The sequence below is a fragment of the Gopherus evgoodei genome, chromosome 2 (genome assembly GCF_007399415.2).
Source record: "Gopherus evgoodei ecotype Sinaloan lineage chromosome 2, rGopEvg1_v1.p, whole genome shotgun sequence".
Taxonomy (NCBI): Eukaryota; Metazoa; Chordata; order Testudines; family Testudinidae; genus Gopherus; species Gopherus evgoodei.
The window spans coordinates 236,102,136-236,125,873 of NC_044323.1; the positions used below are offsets into that span (position 1 = coordinate 236,102,136).

The 23,738-nt window shown below is 40.0% G+C and overlaps 1 protein-coding gene across 1 annotated transcript in view; it reads left to right on the forward strand.

Annotated features, from left to right (window-relative positions):
• PREX2 (phosphatidylinositol-3,4,5-trisphosphate dependent Rac exchange factor 2) overlaps positions 1–23,738 on the forward strand; it is a 307,653-nt gene that overhangs the window by 125,008 nt on the left and 158,907 nt on the right. Inside the window, 4 exon segments of the mRNA XM_030553242.1 lie at positions 655–804; positions 6,570–6,714; positions 13,384–13,484; positions 23,409–23,512. Coding sequence (XP_030409102.1) covers positions 655–804; positions 6,570–6,714; positions 13,384–13,484; positions 23,409–23,512 — 500 coding nt within the window.

Sequence of the window (23,738 nt, forward strand, 5' to 3'; positions counted from 1 at the left end):
GAGCCAGGTGCACTGGCCACTGCAGAAGTCACGGAGGTGATGGAAAGTCACGGACTTCCATGACCTCTGTGACAAACCCACAGCCTTAGTTCTAGGTAACCAAATCCAGTCTGAAGTCAAAGAAGGTTTTATTATTTTGTTCATTTCTATTTGTACTAAAGTTAACCAATAATTCTTGTGATATCTTCTACTTTATTCAGCTAAAGCCCAGTTAAGATAACTCCTTATTAGGTGGAACCAAGGAAAGCTTTGGAATGGAGACTTGAACTACCTTCTCTGAACTTAGTTTTCTTGGTCACTCCAGGTCAAAACTGAGGTCAAGGCATACTGGTCGTGTAGTGTGGGAAAGCTACAAATAGTAGATCATCTGTGGTTATATAGAGAAATTCAAATTCCAAGGCTGTCAATCTAACACTATGCAAAAACACTAAATTCACTGAAGGCTTCTTCGGCAGGGAATACAATATATGGAAATACAACAATCTGTGTGGATTTTGATTGTAAAAATTAGAGAAACAATACTTTAAATTCTTTGTTCTTCTGTTTGTTACAGGAAGAGCGGAGGAATTATAGTGGGGAGTCTAATAAAAAACAGTCATATTTTAATTCATTTCATGCTACTCTGAGAGATTTCTCTCCATTATCTATTTCCAGCTGACTATCATAGCAGTGGCCACATTGTTGTTAATGGCTGGAAAATCCACAACACAGCAAAGAACAAATGGTTTGTATGCATGGCAAAAACTTCTGAAGAGAAGCAAGAATGGCTGGAAGCTATTTTAAAAGAGAGAGAGAGAAGGAAAGGTAGGTGAATAAACTTTACATTGCATTTCATTTCTGGCAGACCATGTTACATTTGTATTTTCATTAAAAGTACAGCCAAGTGGCAGGCTCCAGATAGGGCAGATTCATGATGTTGGCTCAAATTGTCTGTGAAGAACTGGTGTAGTAACCACTTGAAACACACAAACCAAATTTCAACCAGAAAGGACATCAGTGCTGAATGTGACCCAGCTATGTGTACTAGTAACTTGTGCTATTGTTGCAGTGGTCTCCAAACATTTTATCTCATGCTCCCTCTTATGCCATTCTGCACCCCATCTCCCCTGAGCCAGGACTGGGAGCAGGACTGTGGCTTCTGGAGGGGGCGGCGTGGATGGGGTAAGGGTACCAAGGCTAGGGCCACAGATGGGGTTGTGGCCGGGAGCAGAGCATCTACTGGGCCCCGAGTGTAAGCTGGCAGCTGGGACCCTGGGTGTGGGGCCAGCAACCAGGGTATGAGGTGTGGACCTCTGGGCATGGGCCCAGCAGCCGGGGCTGGGAGTGGAGCTGGGTGGTGCTCCCTCCCCGTTCCCTGTGGGGGCTGGCGTAGGCCTCAGCTGCACCCCCCAAACACGTGTCTCCTCTCCCTAGGGGGATGCACCCCACAATTTGGGGACATGTGAATTATGGGAATCTGACAGCTGCCTTGGTCTGAAGCTTTACAGTCCCTGAGGCAGATCTTCAGCTAGTGCCATTGAGGCCAGTTGAGCTATGACAATTTACACCGTCTGAGGATCTGCCCCATAATGTCTGCTAATGTGTATTTACTGGTGCCATCCTGGGACGAGGTATCTATGCTTTTGAAATGAGCCAGTTGTCTGTACTGGGCCTTCATGCAGATAAGCCACCCTCCAGGTAATGCAAATAACAGCTAGTTCATCCCCTGGAATGCTAATAAATGTGATTAGCCTCACTTAGTGGCCCACCATTGTCACTGGGAAGGTAGTGTAATTTGATACATCAGTTCTTCCTGATCTTGATTTTCAGCAAAGACTATCTTCTGAAGCATAAAACCAGGACATGTACATTTCCCCCTCTCCCAAAAAGTCACACCAGAAATACAAGTATGAAGTATGACATCATCCCTACACCCATATCACACCCCAAGTGGAGGAAGATGAAAATCCACATCTTAGGCAAAATCATTCCTAAAAAGCTAAATGTGGGTAGAAGAACCTTAGACAATATGTAAACCTGATTTCAAAAGTGGCCATAATCCCAGGTACTCACGGAGAACACAGTGCAGAGTAGAAAACTAAGCCAATGAGAGACAACACAGCACCAACTTACATAGCAATAACTTCAGCTGCCAGCAAACATATAGAATATCAGGGTTGGAAGGGACCTCAGAAGGTCATTTAGTCCAACCTCCTGCTCAAAGCAGGACCAATCCCTGGATTTTTACCCCAGTTTCCCAAATGGCCCCCTCAAGAATTAAACTCATAACCCTGGGTTTAGCAGGCCAATGCTCAAACCAGTGAGCTATCCCTCCCCTACCTATCATAGGAAGTAACAAGATATGGAGTCTTGATGATGAAAGGAAGCACGGCCTTGTGGTTGGGGCATTGGTCTAGGGCTCCAGATTTGGTTTCATTTCATGTCTCTGTCACACATTTTCTGTGTGACCTTGAGCAAGTCACTTAATCACTCTGTGCCTCAGTTCCCCATATGTAAAATGATGATAATAATACATTCTTTCTCCCATCCTTTATCTGTCTTTTCTATTTCGGTTGTAAGATCTTCAGCGAAAGGACTGTCTCTTATCATAGGTTTATACAGCACTAAGCACCCCAATCTCCACTGGGAGATCTAGGCACTAATATATAGAAGTACTAATAATAAATATGTAGATGTACTGATAATAAATAATGGTGAAGGGGCTTAAACCTCGAAGTACTCAACATTTGAAAGGGTGAGTGAGGAAACAAGGGGGAAACCCAGGTTCATAAAACAAGAAAGAAATCTATCTGCTTTTGGTTTAGGGCCTTTCATGCAACTTGGTCAGAGAGGTTTCAGCCAATCAGGCCAGACAACCTGGGTACTATCAAACTTGATTTGCTCTGCCTCCTTACTGACATCTGTAGTTCACACATTAAAAGTGAGGCCGTTTGAAAGGTGTTTCATGCTGATATGCTGTCGGCTTTTATTACCCATCTTGGTGCTGTAAAATTTTGCTGTTGAGTTGCTTCCAGTAGAGAGGTGCCTGATGATGTTCAGATCCCTGTGCAAGCTTCACTGGGCCAAATTGGGGATTGGTCCTGCTTTGAGCAGGGGGCTGGACTAGATGACCTCCTGAGATCCCTTCAAACCCTGAGATTCTATGATTCTATTAAATGAAAACGCAAGATTTGAACACTCCAGAACTTTGGATTTCAGAATGGAACTTTACAATGTGGGCCCATATTGTCATGTCTGCAGTTTCTCTCAACTAATGGTTAATAGCAATACTTTTGCCACTGAAGATATAACTACAATATAAGGAGGAAGGAAAGAGAAAGGGGAAGGGGATGGAATGGCAAATGAAGAGATAAAGAGAGACTGGGGCAACAGTCATATTGGGTCCCAGCACAGAATCTAACAAACTGTTCCTTAAATGCTCATCTTCTGACACCTCATAAACTTGCTCTATCTCCTCCTACCCAGACAATTTCCAAAACATCTGTATAAACACCTCTTATGCAGCAGGATGTATCAACTTAATTACAAGCAGGATGCCAGATGACTCATGAACCAAACAAGCATCTTTACAGAATTCACATACTTTAAAAGTAACTGTAAACAATTTCCCATTCACCATGAATAAAAAGATGCTTTAATTCTATGTTTACTTAATGAGACATGAAACCAAATTTTTCTGTTTTATGTGTGTGCAATTCAGATGAAGTTTGCACGCACATAACTGAGAACAGAGTTTGGCCCACTTTCTAAAAATCAAAAAGAGGAGAGACACAATTCATTTAATTAGGGTCATAGTAGTAATAATTTGAAAAATTGTAAAATATGCTTTTCCATTGTCCCTCTAGCAACTGTAGGATGTACATTTTATGGATTGTAGCTAAACTTTTTCAAGCTTTTTTACTTTTACCTTTAAGCAACTTGTTACAATTCCAAATCTAATAATGAAAGAGACCTGGTTGCTTTATCTTTCCATCACAAGTTGTGCTATTGAACTGCTATAACTCTAGTCTTTCAGCGTGTTGTCTAACAGATCAATTTAGAATAAGGCTTGCTTCTTAAATGCCTTACTTAGGCAATGCTCTCACTGACTTCCTTAGAAGTTTTGCCCAGATAAGGAGGTTATGAGCAGATGCTTTCCCTTACGGAAGGAACTAATTGACGCACAACCAGGAAATCCAACATGAAATTGACCAGTGGAGAAACTCTTATAGTACAGATAATGATTATAGGAAAAAGACTTGGACCAACTAGGAGTTAAAAAGAAACTGAACACAGAGAATGTTGATCTCCTGGGATGTGGGTCTCTTTCAACTCCCTTATGTAAACAAAAATGAAATCTTTTTCTTGCTATGGCACTCTTTCCCAAATAAATAAGGTGAAATGCTAAATCAAAACCAGCTATGTGAAAGATATTGAGAGAAATTCAACCTACATTGGTTCCTGAAATCAAGGTAAATGCTACTGAGCAAAATGGAAAAGAATACTATAGCTGAAGTATTGGGTTTATGGTAGCTATTAATATTCTAACTTGACCTATGGACCAGGACCATTTTATACCACTGTGTTTCTGGTGTAATGGGAACTCCGATTATATCAGGAGATTTTATATAAAAAGGATGGCAATACAGTTTGTTGGCTTCTATGCAATCATCTAGGGAATGCAGGAAGATACATTTAAGCTGTCTTTATTAATTTAAAAATAATAATAATTAAATAATAATAATTTATGATGTTGTGCATTTACTCCTTTATTTTAAAAAATGAGGGCAAGTGATGTGAGTGCAATGCATCAGGATGCCATTTGACCCATATATTCTAAGGACAGTATACTGGTTAAATTATTTTTCCCCAGGAGTGAACATACTTGTATTTGGTTAATCCATTTGTCTGGATTATCAGTATCAGGTGAATGTTAGGTGAATGTTTAGTGAGAAACATTTCTGTATCGATGTTAAATGCTATATTTTATCAGCTTTTTTCCAACTAATGCCACTATTATCTTTGTTTTGTTTATATTTGCAGTTTAAAAAAATTAAATAACCTATTACTCATACAGAAGATTTCCAGTTTTTAAAACTGAAAAAATCTGAAAAACTCAGATAAATTGAGAATATGTTTCTATAAAATACATACAAAAAATTATACATTGTACAATTTTTGCAGAGTTCAGAACCATTTATAGAGAAACAGGGCCGGCTCTACATTTTTTGCCGCCCCAAGCAGCGCATCGAATTTCCGTCGCGGACAGTGGGGGCAGTCCATGTGCTGTTAGGGCGGCAGGTGCGTTCCCACGGCGGCGGCAATTCCTCGGCAGCTTCTATGTTTAACTGAAGCTGCCGCAGACCACTAAACATATAAACAACTGCCAAATTGCCGCACCGCAGAAACGCGCCTGCCGCCCTAAGGGCACACGGACTGCCCCCGCCGTCCACAGTGGCAATTTGGTGCGCTGCTTGGGGGCAAAACAAAACGGACTGCCGCCCCTTGCAGATTGCCGCCCCAAGCACCAGCTTGGAATGTTGGTGCCTGGAGCCAGCCCTGTAGAGAAAGTAAGTTAGCTGTGATGATTTCCAATAGTTTCTAGGGGCACAGGTCTTCATCCATGGTCAATAGATCATGTAGTTCAAGGAAAATATGTTCTGAATAACAATAAGGCTATCTTTTACTCAAAAGAAGTAATAGTGGGCACATAAAAAAACACACGCACAAAAAGAGGAAAAAATTAATAAATGGAAAAGCATGTAATTTTTTTGTAAAAACTGCGAAGTAAATAAAAATTCAAACACTAATTCCCATTTGTAGAATAGGATGAACTAAACCTGCCTTTCTACAGTGAAGGGTATGTGTGAGGATTAATTAGTCTTTGTACAGAGCTTTAAAAAGATAAAGCAGTAGTACAAGCATAAGTACAAATTTTATAGAGAGAGAGAGAGAGAATTTATAATATCTTATGTATTAGTGGTGTGCTTTTCACTGGTTAAAGTGTGTGTGTGTGGGGGGGTATTCTCCTCTCCCCCATGTTTGAGAAAAGCTTTTTCCATTTTTCAACTTTTATTGTGTTATAAAAATAATTTCTATTTATGATTTATCTTATATATATAAATCATAAATAAAAATTATTTGTATAACAATAAAAGTTGAAAAATGGAAAAAGCTTTTCTCAAACATGGGGGAGGGGAGAATACCTCCCCCCCCCACACTTGAAACCAGTGAAAAGCACAACACTGATATTTCCTACTGTGATATCATTGTAAGAGAGAATAAATATATGCTGTCAAGAACTTTCATTGATTGTCACTTCACTGTAGAGAATTTATAAATAACATTCTAATATATTCTCAGATATTTTTGGAATATTTTGTTGTTTACTTCTATGGGGATTTGTTGTTTATATTAATATTAGCATCTAAGTACTCATAAAGGTAATTTAATGTGCCCAGTTATGATGCTGCTTATATACACAAATATTTATTTTTTATGCTTGTTACTTATATCTAAAATTTGAAAGATAATGGTGATAGCCGGGAAATGTTTTATAAATACAAAAGCATTTTGGATTTTGTTGGCAGGTTTAAAATTGGGTATGGAACAAGATACTTGGGTGATGATCTCTGAGCAGGGAGAGAAACTCTACAAAATGATGTGCAAACAAGGGAACCTAATCAAAGACAGGAAAAGAAAACTAACTACTTTTCCCAAATGTTTTCTGGGAAGGTACAGTATGCATTTTTATCATTGGGATTTTAAGCAGCTAGAAACATGTTTTAAATCTTGTATAGTATTATCTGCAATTAAGGTTGAAAGAAGCTTCCTATTATAGGCCCAATTTTCTTCCATTCCCTAAATTAACCAAAATTTAAATCAATCTGTCTGAAATTTCACAGGTATAATTTTATTCCAAGGTAGAACATTTCTGGAAGATAGATGTAAATTGGCAAAGGCACATTGTACACATAAGTGTACATCAGATGAAGTGGTGTCTCTTTTTGAACTTGGAACATTTTCCTAACTTATTTGATTTGATTTATTATAACTTCAGAATGTCTTGGCCTCAGAACTGCAAAATTGTTTTAGCTGTCAGTCTTATGCCTTTCAAGAACTTTTGTTTGTTTGTTTGGAAGGAAGGAAAGTCAGGAGTTACTAAATTTGGTTTATTAGGAGCCCTGCATGTTGGTTTTAAGGACCTTAGAAAGTCCACTCCTGTTTGAGGTGAGCCTCTTAAGAATGTTATATGACACAAATGGTATAATATGACACTCTAAAAATGAGCCAATGATGCAGAGTTCTGTTCCAACCTTTGTCCTCCACTAACCCTAAGAAAGATTAGCACTTATGAAACATTTACAGACATCACCTAGTGCTTCCACACAAGTACTTAGTGAGGTAAGTATTTAACATTGGCCTTATTTTACAGAAGAGAAAACAAAAACTTGGAGATGATAAATGACTGTGCCAAAGTCACTCAGCTAGTGAGTGTAAAATAACCAAAATTAAACCCATGGGTGAAATCCTGGCTCCAGCTGAAATCAGTGGCAAAACTCCAATTGACGTCAATGAGGCTAGCATTTCACTCCATTCCTCCTGATTCATAATGTAGTTGGCATGGAATAAGAACATAATGCTCTTTGATGTAAATCATTTGGTCCATAATATTCAAAACTGGCCTCTAATTGTGAGCCCTCAAATTTTGGTTGCACAGTCTAAGACTGCTTAGGGCTGTATATTTAGCACCAGGAAAATTATTCATACTTATTGAAACTTCTCTATCAAATAAATATCACTATATTACTTGCTGTGATTGAGAAAATCATTTGTCTGTTTTGAAAAACCATTAAATGTGTACTATTGTTGCAGTAATGTATCTAAAATGTTTGTTCTTATTGATGCTGTTACTTACTGTTATAAAGAAACACACCTAAGGAAACTCTGGTTTAATTTCCTATTTAGTATAGCAATTAACTGTCTGAATCTTACAAGCTACCAGCAGGCTGATGTTGTAAAGGTGGTGAAGGACATCAAAGTTAGTTTTGTGGTATAATAAAAATAGGAGAAAAACATTTTTTTAAATACATGATTTACAAAAGTGGTAGAGTAGACCAGTACATGACAGGGTTTAGGCTTCAACAAGGAATAATATTTTAGAACTGTAACTTGTGCAGTTATATGCCAAATGTGGAGATTAGACTCAATTATTAGTGTGTGAAACAGGGATTTTAGTCTTGCATTAAGTGCAAATTGCAGTTCAATCTGAAATACAGAGCAGTATCAACACCTCCATACTATATATACAGAAAGAGGGAGGGAGAGAACATGACGGTCTGATAGAAAGTTTCTATTGATAAGATTGGGATAGTAGCTTTAATCATGTGGAACAACTTGAGTTATGTGGATGATTCCAAACAAGTGCTGATGAACTTTTTATTCCACATCACACCATGGTTTAAGGTTACAGGAAAACAATTTTAGAAGTATCGCATTGTAAAACATTTTGATGCTATTTGCATCCCTCCACCAGCAAATGCAGGTTACCATGAGACCAATTGTACAGGGACATATGAACACATAAAAAACTCTAAAACTCACTGAAAATAGCTTCTCTTGAAGGTCTGATATCAAGATTCTCTTTGGATAGAAGCAAGTCATGGGTTCCAGGGTGGACATGAGTTTTCCTTTCCTAACTTTCCAGCGGTATAAAGTTCCTATTTCTAGCTGGGCAAGGTGATCAAGTATGGGACCTTAAACCTTTCACTGGACTAGTAATCAGTATTGTCTGTCCTCTGCAAGGAGTCAATGTAATGTTGGGAGAAAATTCCATATTTGGGGGAATTTTCAAGGATGTAGGTTTAAAAAAGACAGTGAGATTGTTCAGAGGTTTAGAAAATTAAAAGCAGTCCCAGAAGAGATGGTTTAACGGGTAGAGTGCAGGTGAGGTAGCCAAAGATGTATGGTAAATTGTGAATTTTATTTATTGTAAGATTGGTGCAACTTATCACATGGATATCTTCAACATATGTGTATGCAAGTGTGTTTGATATATGTGCCAACTATGTAAATAATATATTAAACACAAAAATACATTTAAAAAAGATTATTAAGGTTCTAAAGTCAAGCACTCAAAAGTTAGGAAATGCCAGAATTAGTTTCCCAGGCAACCTTAATTAACTCTTCCCTTGTGCATAAGCATTATAATACAATCTATAATGACATAATTATATATGTTACATATTTTATCCCCAGAACCCTTGCCTCAATCATTGCACAGGATGGACAGTGCTCATTTAATGAGCAGTTAAACACTGTTTTATTTTCTTCTTGTTCTTCAGTGTGTGGTTCCAGGCATTATTTACTGCACACTATTCAAACCCTGCTCTGAAGACAAAATTATTAATTTTCTCCTGTGCTTTTTTATGATCATCACAATAGTATCTCTGTGTACTTTGCAAACATGAACAAATGTATTTTCACAATACCTCTGTAAGGTGAGGAGGTGCTACTATCCTCATTTTAGAGATGGAGAACGGAGTAAAAAGTTTCTGCTAATTCTGGTTGCCCGATTTAAGACAATTGAGACCTGAGTTTTCAGAATACTTGGCATTATATAGCACTTTATGTTCAAAGCACAACTCCCATTGATTTGTGAGACATGGCACTTCTGCAGCTCGGAACCTGGGGTCTCAAGTTGGGCACACAGAAAATGAGGAACTAGTGACCATCTATGAAAAGTTTAGGTTAAGTGAATTTACTAGCATCACACTAGAAGTCTGTGGCAGAGGCAGGGATAGAATCCAATTCTCCAGGGCAGCATCTAACAGTGTAAGCCAGGGGTCAGCAACCTTTCAGAAGTGGTGTGCCAAGTCTTCATTTATTCACTCTGATTTAAGAATTCGCATACCAGTAATACATTTTAACGTTTTTAGAAGGTCTCTTTCTATAAGTTTATAATATATAACTAAACTATTGTTGTATGTAAAGTAAATAAGGTTTTTAAAATGTTTAAGAAGCTTCATTTAAAATTAAATTAAAATGCAGAGCCCCCCCAGACTGGTGGCCAGGACTCGGACAGTGTGAGTGCCACTGAAAATCAGCTCTCATGCTGCCTTTGGCACGCGTGCCATAAGTTGCCTACCCCTGGTCTAAACCACGAAACAATTTTTTCTCTTCTTGCAATCCCTGCCTCATTCACTACACACTTTCCAGTTTCTTACACAAATGGAGCAGGGGTCCTCTTGTATTAATTGAAATGGAGTATGTGGATCCAAAGAGTTAAAAGTGCTAGTATAACCCAGTCCCTGTCCAGCATTAAACAATGGTAAACAAGGTTTGCAATTTGGTATACAGAGACCTCAGCCTGCTTAGCACACTGGCAAGCACACCATTAAAAATCCCTTTTAACCTTTTATTAAAGATACAGAAGAGAAGGAAAAACATTTAAAGCATTTGAAATCTAAAGTATTAAGTAAGGCTTTCAGTCTAACAACAGCCCGCATTTTCTTTCTTTCTAGAGCTGCAGAGAGTCTTTAGAAGGAAAAGAACCCCTTGTTTAACAGTCTCTTAGATTGTATTAAAGATGTTAATAACTGTCCTTTTTGGGGGGAGTGAGGGGGGAAGAAAAATTTAGTTGAGATGGGCTGAAGCTGCTGCTGTTGCTCTTGTTGTTAAAGTCCAGCCCCATTTCCCAGAAGACAAAACAAGGCAAATATGCACAAGAAAGGAAAGAAATGAATAGCAAAGGTAGAAAATGCAGCTTCTGTTTCTGACGTTGACTTTCACTTGCAGCTTCAGTACTGGAAAAACACAGGCCCAACACACAGTGTTATCAGCCTCTTGGAGACTTGACAAACTTGTACCAGAATTGGAGTGTTTAGGGCAGTGCGTTTAGCTGCCACTTTCAAGTCACAGGCTTACAACAGTGTTGCAAAATATAGAGTCTTGGCTGGCTAAGCTAGACTCTTATTGGAAAGAAGAAAGAGAGAGAAAGGAAAGAGGAGAAATAAGATAGGGAAGCAAAAGGACACTCAGGTGGCAAACAGTCTCACATCCTAGGTGGTCTTTGGGATTCAGCTAGAGCTGGTGGATGTTGAAGTGTCATCTGTGTCCCTCTCACCCAGTCCTGTCTGGACATCCCTCAGGATCAGAATAATGAAGGCCCCTGAGGTCCCAGGAGAATGTGGACTCACAGCCTTGATGATGAAGCTTGCTCCAGTAGCCATATTTTCTCCCAAAGTCTCTTTCTTTAGGGACCCAAAAAGGGAGTGAGGGGTGGAATAGTCAATCTCCTCATTATTTTATTCATCAATTAGGTCTTAATTCTGACACACTAATTTTGGTTCTTTGATTTCTTGTTCCACAATTTTCTCTTTTACCAAACATAATCTTTACATAGTCCTCGAGTGATATTAGTAGGCCTTTTCATTCTGGACTAATTCAGTCTTTCTGTCTCACTTTTCATACTTTTCCCCCTTTAACATTTGTTGTTACAGGTTATTGTGACCTTTTATAAACTTACCATCACTTTTCACGCTTGAGCTCACAGTTAGACCCAATTATCACAACAATCCTACAGATGAGAGACTCTTTCACATACAGCCCTGATTCATCCCCAGAGCAGGCCATGCTCTGAACTGAATAAGTTAGAAGTCCTGTGTTAGAAATAGTATGTGATTACGTATTAAAAGCCTGTATTATAATCCAGACCCACAAGGGCGGTGATTTAAGGTTACATGGGCAACCTTAATTCTGTCACTTCCTAAGTTTTGAGTGCTTGACTTTGCCATCTCAGTAGTACTCTTTTAATATAGTATTTTGTGCATGTGTAATTTCCTAGGTTGCTAATAAAACATATATTCCATCATGTGGCATCACATTGACACCCACATGCAATATCAGCAGGGTTGGAAACATTAAGTCTACCACATAGACTTCTGCCGCTTGACCTAACGGAGTGACTGATAATGATAGTAAGTTGACATACTCCAGATAACTAGAGAAAGATGAGAGACATACTTGGCCAGTGGATTTCACAGATATTTGCAGACAGAAAAGGAATGGCGAGACTCAGCAGACTTGGGTTTCGTTCCAGGTTCTGGAGGGGAATGTGCTCTTGTGGGTACAGACTCTTCTGGCCTGTATCCATCCCAGTCATGTTTCTTCTCCACCTTGTCCTCTCATTCTAGTCTTATTCTTTTTACCTAGCCAGTCCAGTATCCAGTCCTCAGGCTTCTCATCCCAGTCCTAGTCTCTTTGCTTCTCTGTTCCCAGCCCTGATTCCTTGTCTCCTCCCACACCCGGCTTTTTAACTGATCTGTCTCTCCCCTCCCCCCTCATCTCCAGTTGCTTACTCTGCCCCTGCCCATGTTTCTGGTCCACAGTAGCTCCTGGGCCTTCTCATCTGCTTTCCTACAGATGTCTCCCTCCCATCACCTCCTTTCCCCTGCTCCACTGGTTCTGAATCCCATTTCCTTGTCCAGCTAGTCCTAACCTCTTCCCACCAGCCTCCAGGGTCCCACTCCCACTCCCAGACTCTTTTTCCCAATCTATCTTGTCCCCTTTGCATTTGATTTAGGAAATATCCTCATCCACACTGCCCAGGCTCAGAAGGATGGTCACTAAGAACACAGGAGAAAATCTTCAGTCTCTCAATTCTGAAGCCCCAGGCCCACCATGGCCTACAGAGCCCAGAGCTGCAATTGCAGAGAGAGTCCTGCTCTGACCCCTGCATCCGAGGTTGGAGCATGATAGAGCATTGCAGCTAAAATGTCCATTGTCACTGAGCAAGTCTCTACTGGGCATATACAAACTGATATTTATATACTTATAACTTGGCCAAATTTGGGTGGATTTTCCCAGAGATGTCTAAAATATCCATCACGCAAAGGACATCTGCCCTCTGCCAAACTTCAAGTCCCTGCTCTAAAGAAGAGAGACATTTAAAGGGTCTCAGGAAAGAAAAAACACCATGGGCAAGACAATGTATTTTCCTCTAATCTTGTTGTCAGAAGCAGCTGAACTGTTTTGGCTGAAATTTTCCAGAAAAATGTATCCTGTGGCAGACACTCACCATGGAAAATTTCAGCGCGACAGTTAAAGTTTGGCAAAGTTATAAGTAGCTGAAAACATGGTCTTATAATGGGAAGTATCCCTCAACCTTAATAGGAGTGACTATCAGCTCTGCATGTAAGAAATACAAGTGGAAAATGAGAATATGTTGGAAATAATTCTGTTATGCAGAATATGTTGAAGAGTATTATGTCAGTATGAATACTGCTCATTGCAGTCTGCTAAATGAATAGTGTGGAGAATATTATACAATATTGCTTTCTAGAGTTAAAACTTTAAAAATATTGGAATTGTTTTGTATGTGTGTGGTTTTGTTTTATAATCTAGTGAGTTTGTGTCCTGGTTACTGGAAATCGGAGAAATACAGAAATCTGAAGAAGGGGTTCATCTTGGCCAAGCTTTGTTAGAGAATGGCATTATTCACCATGGTAAATATATTTTATTTCAACATATAAACATATTTTCAAGACAATGTGTGTTTGTATTTGTTGTTATTTTGAACATTCTTTTCTGATTAACACAAAACTGGTTTGTCAGTAGTTAATATCGAAGTGTGAAGTCCTTCACAGGGTAGTGGCATGCATGCCTACCTTCTACTAAGGGTACCTACTTCTGTGAACCCTAAACAACTAGGGTATCTGCCCAATAATTCAAAGCCAAACTTGCTTTCTTTTCTTCTCAGAGCCTCTTCCTAGGTACCAACCTGGCCTCCCTGGAGAGTCTTTTTCCTTGGGTATTTAACCTCAGTTCTGGGTTCAAATGTCTTCACTCTTGGAAGAAGATATCCATAGATCTCCTTTCTGTGTCTTTTTCTCACTTCTGGCAGGTTTCTCCAGTCCACCAAGGTTCTGATTCTACCTTAGGGGACCTCCTTGCAGGTCTCACCTCACTCTAGGCTCTCCCCCACCTGTGCCAAGAGTAGTCCTTTGTATATTACCAACACAAAGCATTCAAAAATTGTAGTTAGGCACCAAAAAGTCATGAGATTAAAGAAAAACAATAAATGTGGGGTTCTTTTTATTTGCCTTCTGTTGTTGGAGACTTTAGAGTTCATGTTTTCTGGCTTCTCTGCAGCAATGAGGGCCAGAGGTTTCTTAGAAATTGAAAGCTGAGGTAATAACACAATTGCAGCAGTTAAGGCTTTTAAGAACCCCCTACACTCAAAAAACCATGCAAGTTGGCAACACTGCCTTTGTAATGGTCAGGAGGCTGTCACTTGACTCTGGCACCTGTACTTCATTCTCAACTTCGCCTGTTGATCCTTAGGGCTAGTCTACATAGAGAAAAAGCCTGCAGTACCTGGTACACACTAGCTACTGTGCACAAACTTCCCATGTGGCTATGAAGAGTGGCTTTGTACTCATTAGCATAATACACTTTGGTAGTCTACTAAGCTAACCTGCCTGAGTGCACTGTTAAGTGCACAGTAAGAGTGTCCACAAGGGGAGTTAGTGTGGATTAGCTATTGTGCTTTAAATTCACACCCTAACTTACTCTGCACTTACTTCTGCATGTAGACAAGCCCAAAGTGGAACATTGATTCTTAACATTGCCATACCTTTGAACAGGGTTGGCTGGCCCAGGCCCCACTCTTCCCCTCCCTCTGACTTAAAGGGGACAGACGACTAATACATATTCCTGAAAATATTTTTTTTCCCTACAAACAGGGAAGTAACATTTCTCCAGATTAAACCCATCTAAGTACTTATAGTACCTATATCTCAGCAGAGTTGTGGAAAATTGACCACACGGTTGATTTTAGATCAGACAGCCTGAGGCTTCTTTATTGTATACAAGCATATATGCAAGGAGAGACAGCATGGCCCCATGTAAGGTTGCAAGCCACTCTGCCCTCCTTAAATTTTAGCTAGCTTGTAAAGATTAAAACCACAGACAAATTACACATACTTCCATATTAATTACCTTATTTGGAATACATTGCAAAATTAATATAGGACAAAAGCAAAAACAAGTGTTTCTCCCACTAGGGCCCCCCCGTTACTCACTGTCTGTTCTTTTGTGGTCAGCAACCTTTCTAACGCAACTATTGTGGTTATATATTTTATAAGCCTGGCCATTGGAAATCATGCTACTTGGGGACTTTATTATTCTGCCCCCTTGTGCCCTTTATACACACAAAGCCATTGTTCTGCTTCGGGAACTTTTCACTGTGAATCCTTTTACCTCTTGACACACAGAAGCAACTTTCCATCACTCTCTCATCACTCTGTCCCTTTCCTCTCTGCCCCTTATACACAGAGACAAGCTGAACCAAAGTTCAACAAAGCCTAGAAACAAGCTTATTCAAAGTTTAGGCCTAAAAGCCTGGCCAAAGTTGTAAGCCCACCATATTTTTCCTCACAGCAGTATAGGTCTTATCCGATCCAATCCAACTCAGAATGAATATAATGAGAGTTGGATCAGGCCTTACCTGATTGCTTGCCAAGTGTTTTAGGTGTAACTATAGGTAAAGTTGCCTAACACTTTCCATTATAAGACCTTGATTTCAGTTGCTTATAACTTTTCCAAACCCTAACTGTTCATGCTGATATTGTCCATGTTGGGTGTCTTCCTTGGGCCAATTTTTCAATTTTAGAAAAATTTTAGTGAAAATGTTTCAGCCATGTCGCAGATGGAGGTTATGGAAAAATACATTGTTTTGCCCATGTTAAAAACATTTTTGCAGCTATTTCATAGGGAAGCTCGATCACCTCACTGCTTTGGAGTAGGGAGCTGAAATTTGGCAGAGGTGTGGCCTTTGGGTCAGGAATATGCTTTTTGCCATCCCTGAGAAAAGCCACCCAAATTTAGTCAAGTTATAACCTTCTGAAAAATCAATTTGCACATGCTCAATTGAGTATGCTAAATTCCACCACAGCCAGCCAGACTGTGCATGCACTGTCCCCACAGAGCAATGGAACATTGCCCTGGGATGCAAGGACTAAATAGGATTTTCCTGTAATTGTTCCTTCTGGTAGTGAGAGGCTGCAGCCTCACCAACATGAGAATTGAGAGCAGGAAACTGTCTTTCCTGTAGTCTCAGTGCCCGCCACCACTGCCCCCCTGCTGACATCCAGGCAGAGTGGTGGAGAAAGAGGAAGAGAATTAAATGCAATGGAGTAAGGCACAGAAGGCTTGGTTAGGGTGGGAGGACATGAAGAACAGAGGGGAATGGGAGATAACAGACAACTTACTTCTGAATCTCTCCACATGGATTTTTACTGGACCAAATCAAGCCAAATACCTGTTGTGTGCTGTGGAGAATGAACAGGAGATGCTGAGGGGCCACCAATGCCTGAAGGCCCTGCAATGGCAGGGAACTAAGTAAGAGGGATATGTCCAAAGGATCCTTACAAGTGATCCTGCTCAGTGCTGCGAAGGAAAGCAGGAAACCCCCAAAGTCTGCTAATCTGACCTGGTTGAAAAATCCCCAAATCTGGCAATCAGTTTGATCCTGAGCACGTGAACAAAAACCAGCCAGCCAAGCGTCTGGGAACAAAGATTACCTGAATCACCTCAGAGCATCAGTCCACCTCATCTGCTGTGCTGCCTCCAGCTGTGAACAATACCTGATGTTTCAGAGGAAGGCAATAAAACCCATAAAATCTGGATCTGGCCAATTGTGTATCAGAGGGGGAAAAAAATCCTTCCTGATCCCTGCAGCTGACCATTTGAACCCCTGAATCATGAGATTTGATAATAGTCATTGTTTCAATGCTGAACTGCAAGATCTCAACATGACGAGGGCAATGAAGAGCTTCCTGTTGTCACCATGGCCTAGAAGGTAGGGATGTAATGGGGAAGGGAGGGGTTTGATCGCTTTTCCAGGCACTAAACGCAAGGATGCAGGACAGTGGTTGAGTTAATACAAATCCTGGAGATAGTGCCTTTAGTGAGCTTGGTGCCTACACAACATAAATCTGAAATGTCACTGCCCTGAACAGCTCACAAATTATAAATAAAACAAGAAAAACAAGCAATAAAATTCCATCCGATCTTTGCATTGTGGTGTCAGAGCAAAACACATTTGCTGAGCTGTGTCCCTTTCATGTCTGTTGGGCTTGGCTGAGAGGCTCTGATCTCTCTCTCTCTCTCTCTCTCTCTCTGTGTACATATACACACACACAAAGGATGCTTATGCACAGATAGAAATGTGGAAAAATACATTATTTTAATAAAAGTACTAAGCTCTTCTGGACTATTGACTGTACTTGTCCCTTCACCATTCTGAGCCCCGGATGGGAGCGATGGCAATGGAAAGGTGGTGTCTTTCCCAGTGGGATATCCCAAGGCTACTGTTGCCATTGTAGCACCCTCTTAAAATTGCTCCTGTCTGAGGACATTGCTGCATTTCAGCTGATTTCTCCCCAGACCAATATTCTATTCTTTTTGCACATCCCCATCAACTCCAAGTAGAACTAAGTCCTTATTATTTCCTTTACAGCAATTATTTCCTGTTTCCTTTAGAGGGAATGTCATAAAGTCATAGGCAGTGGGGCCAGAAAAACTCACATGGGCCACGGTTTTATTCTTTTCAGAAACGTTTTTGGCCAAGACATTTGAGATATGAAAAAAATGGCCCCTGAATGTGAGGGTAAATTGAATAAGGGACCCTCCACCCCAAGGTCTGTCTTTTTCCAATTTTCTAGGTTTATTCAGTCCCCACATCATCTATTTTCTCTCCAGTTCCACACTTCACTCACCAGAGATCTGGACCCCATCACTCCTGAATTTAACAGGGATTTTGAGTCTGAACCTGAGTTTGCCTTTAAAAATTCATTACCTCCATGTTGATAAAGAACTGAACCAAAACTCCAGAACTAACAGTCTGTCCTTTGGGGTGTCAGAAATCTAAACCCAGATCAAAATTCTGCATTATCTCTGATAATGACCCATTGCTTAATTTGGGATCAGGGAGGTCCTCCAGCCTCTTCTACACAAAGAAAGAGAGAGTGAGCCCCAGGAGAGCTGACAATCATCTCCACTAGCCTCTTTTAAGTCCCTTCAAGAGGCTCTCGCTGTACTTTACCTTGTGGGAGGCCATATGCTTTAATGGCAGTCCCCATTTATCTGTTATGCCTCTCTGTCTCTATCCATTGCCCAGCCTGACATTGTGACCTGAGGGGCAGGGCCTGGTCCTGATAGAACATCCAAGACAGATGGTGTCATCAACATTGTGACATCCAATTGATGAGTCCAGCCCTCTGAAAGTGCTGTCCAATGAGATCTTTGCATTTTGACTGACTTCTCCATCAAAATCCTGGCCTGGCTCCCTGCTCCCAACTGCTAAAATCCCTAGGGAGCTCAAAATTGAGTGAGTGGAGCTGTGACCTGACACCCGGGGTCAGAGAGCCTCTCAGGGTTGGCCTGGCTGCCCCCATCATGGTGAGCCGTGCCTCAAGCAGCAGATGGCTGAGTAGCAAGTCCTGGCAGAACCACAGCATGACCAGACCAGCCATTAAGAGTGTACAGTATGACTGTTTGTTGGACCTGCAGCACAACTAGAACTCACTTGTGCTACGTCTTAGGGATTCTCTGAACCTAGGATAGGCTGAAACACAGGTGGGATACCACTCAGTTTTCACCAGTACCTGCCTTTATGAGACTGTCTTCTCACAATCTCTATCATGTGTAGCAAGGTAGGGTTTTGTGCCCAAGTCCCACTCTACCAGCTGGACGTTCTCTTGAATGCAGGGACACAGTACATGGATACAGGAGGAGAAACTTTCAAGTCCTCAACTAGGTCAAAAGTAATAGTTAGTTTTAGTGAAAACCTGCTGGTTAGGTCTGGTCTATACTTGATCACTTCAGTGCTGTATACAAACAACTCCACAGTGACCAGATGTTAGCCCCTTTAACTGTAGAGGGGAATGAATCATACCTGGATGATATCGAGAAGGCAAGTTCATAGATTCATTGATTCCAAGGCCAGAAGTGACCATTGTGATCATCTAATATGACCTCCTATATTACACATCCCATAGAATTTCCCCAAAATAATTCCCAGAATATATCTTTTAGAAAAACATCCAATCTTGATTATCAGTGATGGAGAATCCACCAAGACCCTTGGTAAATTTGTTCTACTGGTTAATTACTCTCAAAGTTAAAAATGTGTACCTTATTTCCAGTCTGAAATAAATTCTTTGAAGTGTGTCCCTTTTCCTTCTAGTTTGAGTATGGGTATTCTTCCTATGACTATGGACAGGAGCAAGTCTTCTGCCAGATATTTAAGAACAGTCTCTGTACCTTTCCAAAAATGTGACTGAGGGGATACAGAACACTGGTAGCTGACACATGGCATTGTGGACTATAGGTAGCTAGCATCTCTAAAAAGTTTGACGCTAGGCAATACTTTGTGGTGTCTCCACTGTTGAGCAATGGCTCCTTTAGTATTGATCTGACTACTGCATGTTTTTGGGTGAGGGGTAGATTCCCCTTGGCAAAGGAGGTGTTGGCTGTTATTAGTAGGGGTCCCACATATTCTGTGCTGTTTTTCACCGTCCAGGAGGAGTAGGAGACAGAGTAACAGGTGGTGACCTTGGCTGCCATTAGTGCCTCCATGACTACTACTGTGAACAGCCCAGATTCTTGGAAGGAGGATGTTATTTCTAGCCCTAGTTTTGTTTTGTTGTTTGTAGTGACTCGTGAGGCCATTCCAGTTGCAGATGATCTTTTCTGTGAAATAAGATGATTTCTCACAACAAGAGGTGCTAGGTAGTGGGGCTGAGTAAAAGAAATTAGGATTTGCAATCTGGAAAAGTTCTGCAGGGTGTGTTCTTCTTGACATGAATTTCTGAGTGAGTAAGCAGGAGTGGATTTAACAAAGTTGGCAAATGCTGTCTGGGTCATTTTTGCATTGGGCCTTTCACAGGGTGGCAAATCTTCAGCGCTGGCACTTTTACAATACAGAGCCTACCAAGGCTACATGGGCCAGCTGGGCTCTGCCATTGTGGAAGCTTCCATTTTGTTTGAGGAGTATACATGGCTAGCAATGTACATGGCTACTCTAATTATTTTTGCACTACTTGTCAAAGCCTTGTGGACCTTTTGGATTAATTGCTGCTCCTGGGCACCCAAAGAACAGCAGTATGCAGAAATGCTTTTTTCTTCATCTTCCATTTAACAATGGTCAAGGAAATCTGAGGGCTTCAGGTGACATTCCAGTTCTTTGCTATTGCTTCTTCAATATCCTTGGCTGATAAGGAAAGGTGAGGATCAGGGTGATAGTGGGTTATGAGTACTCTGAACACATGTAGAATAGAAGGAGACAAATCCAGGTTATTCATCTCTCTTCATATAGTTTTTTTGTATTTTAATGTGAATGATCTATACTATTTCTTCAATAATTCAAAATGTCAGACTGTAGTATGTTTACTACACACATAGAACTTTTGTCAGTAGAAAGGTTTTGATGCCAAAAATTCTTCTACTGATCTTTTAAATTTTATCCAAAATACACTAATAGATTCCTTCAACACAGTCTTAAATGAATGTTATATGATTTCACAATGAAAGGGTATTATATCTGAGCATGGAAGTTTGAGCCAGACATACTACTTTCATTAGTGTGTGGATCCAGCTGTGTTTCAGTGAAAATAGAATTCTTAAAATAAAGTTGAATGAACCATCTGTTTTCACGGGGGGGAGGGGGAAAGTTTGGCTGTTATGCGCATTACAAATGTTGTACGGGGTTTTGCTAGACTCAGATAGTCGCTATGCTGGTCATTTATTTTCAGTGTGCTGGCATTATTTTTATAGTGCAGACCCTTACTGTGCTGAACATTGTTTTCCTAGTGGATATATAAATTCTGTGGTAATGAAAAACTTATTTTTCTTTCCTTGTTTTTCCCCAATCTTGCTCAAAGAAGAAATTCATTTGCTAAACTTACCTAGAAGCATTGTCTTTGACATTTGAGAGGACTCATTATTATCAGTTAGTGGGCTGAACTGTCTTGCTGGATCAATTATCTTTGCTAATTATAAATGCAAGTTTCCTTTCAACATAATAAGGAGCTTTGTAGTTACCAAAATACTCTTAAGGTTAGCTGATTTACTTAGATAAATATTAGGATCATGCCACACACTCTGGATGAAAGAAAAACTAGATCAAACATTAGGCTATAATTTGCACCACACCATTTTTTAAAGGTTCAAAAAAGTCTTGTGAACTTTCTTTAATTTTTTTTCCATGTCCTTGCATCTCCAAGTTCCATACACAATTGGAAGCAAGATATACGGGAACGAGAGCCTGTTTTCACAAAATTTCCAACCTGCTTTGCAAACTCAAGAGATCTGGGGCAATTTGGATAAGCATCTGTATTTTGTGGTGTTTATCCAAACTTCTGAACCATCATTGCTAAATATCCTAGCAAACTGAGAAATTTAGAAGGGTTCTTTTTTGTCATTCTGACATTAATAAGTTCAGTTTTGTATGTATGGTTCATTTTACGTCAGTGAAAGTTCTTTTTGTGGAAGAACTATAGAGTTAGACTCATCTGTGCATTTAATTAACCTTAATTAAAGAACAAAACAAAACAACGACAACAATGAAGTGGGTATTCACCCACAAAAACTCATGCTCCAATATGTCTGTTAGTCTATAAGGTGCCACAGGACTCTTTGCTGCTTTTACAGATCCAGACTAACACGGCTACCCCTCTGATACAAAACAAAACAAAACACCTATATAGAAAAAATAAAAATTTCAATGGCTGAGTGAGAGATCAGGTTGAGAGAACATTTATAAATGATAATTTATAAGATTATCAAGATAGCCAGATTAGATTTTTAACAATTTTGTGCATGAGATGTATGGAATAAATGTTGCCATCACTCTGATAAAACTTCCATTAAGGGTAATGTCAATTTTACCTGGGTAAAGACTCATTAAGAACTTCAAGAATTGGCCTCAGAGTTTTATGTATTAGTTGTGTAATTATACAGGATGTCACTCTGTCTTCTTAAACATCCCTGTAAAAGAGAATAGGCATTTATTATGGCATGCTTCCTGGTGCTCTACTGGCCCTTAATATGGGCCCTATTTGAATCTACTGATATTAATGTATGACCCCATTACCAAAGTTCTGAGCACCTCACAATCATTAATATCTGGATTCTTCAGACACCCCTGTGAGGTAGGGAAGTATTATTGCCTCCATTTTATGGATGGAGACCTGAGGCACAGAGAAATTAAGAGCCTAGCTCAAGGTCATAAGGAAGTCTGTGATAGGAAAGAGAATTAAACCCAGGTTTCCCAAGTTGTAGGTTAGTATGCTCTAGGCCAGGGGTAGGCCACCTAGGGCACACATGCCGAAGGCGGCACACGAGCTGATTTTCAGTGGCACTCACACTGCCCAGGTCCTGGCCACTGGTCCGGGGGGCTCTGCATTTTAATTTAATTTTAAATGAAGCTTCTTAAACATTTTAAAAACCTTATTTACTTTACATACAACAATAGTTTAGTTATATAATATAGACTTATAGAAAGAGACCTTCTAAAAATGTTGAAATGTATTACTGGTACGCGAAACCTTAAATTAGAGCGAATAAATGAAGACTCGGCACACCACTTCTGAAAGGTTGCCGACCCCTGCACTAGGATCTCTCTCTTTTAGAATGGAACAATGTTGCTCTGATTGTTTACAAATTTAAGATGAGGGTCTCTTTTCCAAGGATGTTAACTGTAATGGGAATATTGCCAACGCAAAAACTTCAGGAAATACTCCATATATCTCATACATGAGACTATTTAAAAACCCCATAATCTTGCCTCCTGAAGCTCTTGGATCTGTGGAGACTGTGCACCTGCTCCTTTTTGGGATGTCATTTGCTACCCTGCACAAAACTGGTCAGCTCTGCTGGCTAGTGTTTGTGGGTGACAGTAGAACTATGGTTCAAGCTCCCGCCTATGCCTTCCTTCTGATTTGAGGTGCTATGCAATCTTTGTGGGGAGGGGTGTTAGGACAGAGCAATCTTTGTGCTCCTAAGAGTGCAGGGCCTGCCATTCCGCCTGACTTTTTATGGGTAATGCAAGTAGGAAAGGCATCTTACATTCCTGTCCCGCTCTCTAAGCATCAGCATAAGGGCTAGAAACAATCTGGCCCCAGCCTACGAAATTTGTTTTTCTATGTATTGTTGCTGTTTAAAAAATATTGACATTTGATTACTCAAGTAGATCTTTTCCATCTTAAATAACAGCAACATATGTTTAATTATAGATTCATGATATATCTTTATTACTGAATGTATTTGAGGTTGTCTTGCAGGGAATTACTGTGTTTGTACCCTTAATTAATCTCCTGCCTGTGCAGAAAGCTGGAATTCTTTGGCTAACACTTGATAATTATTAGTTACAGATAAGCACCAGTTCAAACCTGAACACATGCTCTACAGGTTCCGTTATGATGATGGAACATACTATCCAAGAAGTGAAATGCAGGATGTGATTTCCAAGGTATAAACTGCTCTTATCATTAAAAATGGGTCATATACAGAGGTCCTAGTTAAAAATCAAGCAAAATGCATTGTGTTAGGAAAAACTCTGTCCCTGGCACCTATCTAATGTGAATCAGAGTTAATTATGTGTATCTGTAGGCAGATTTTGGCTCTTGGCTTATTGCAAACCATATTTTGAATACAGAAACTGAGAAATATGTTTCTAAAAATTATTTTATCCGGGA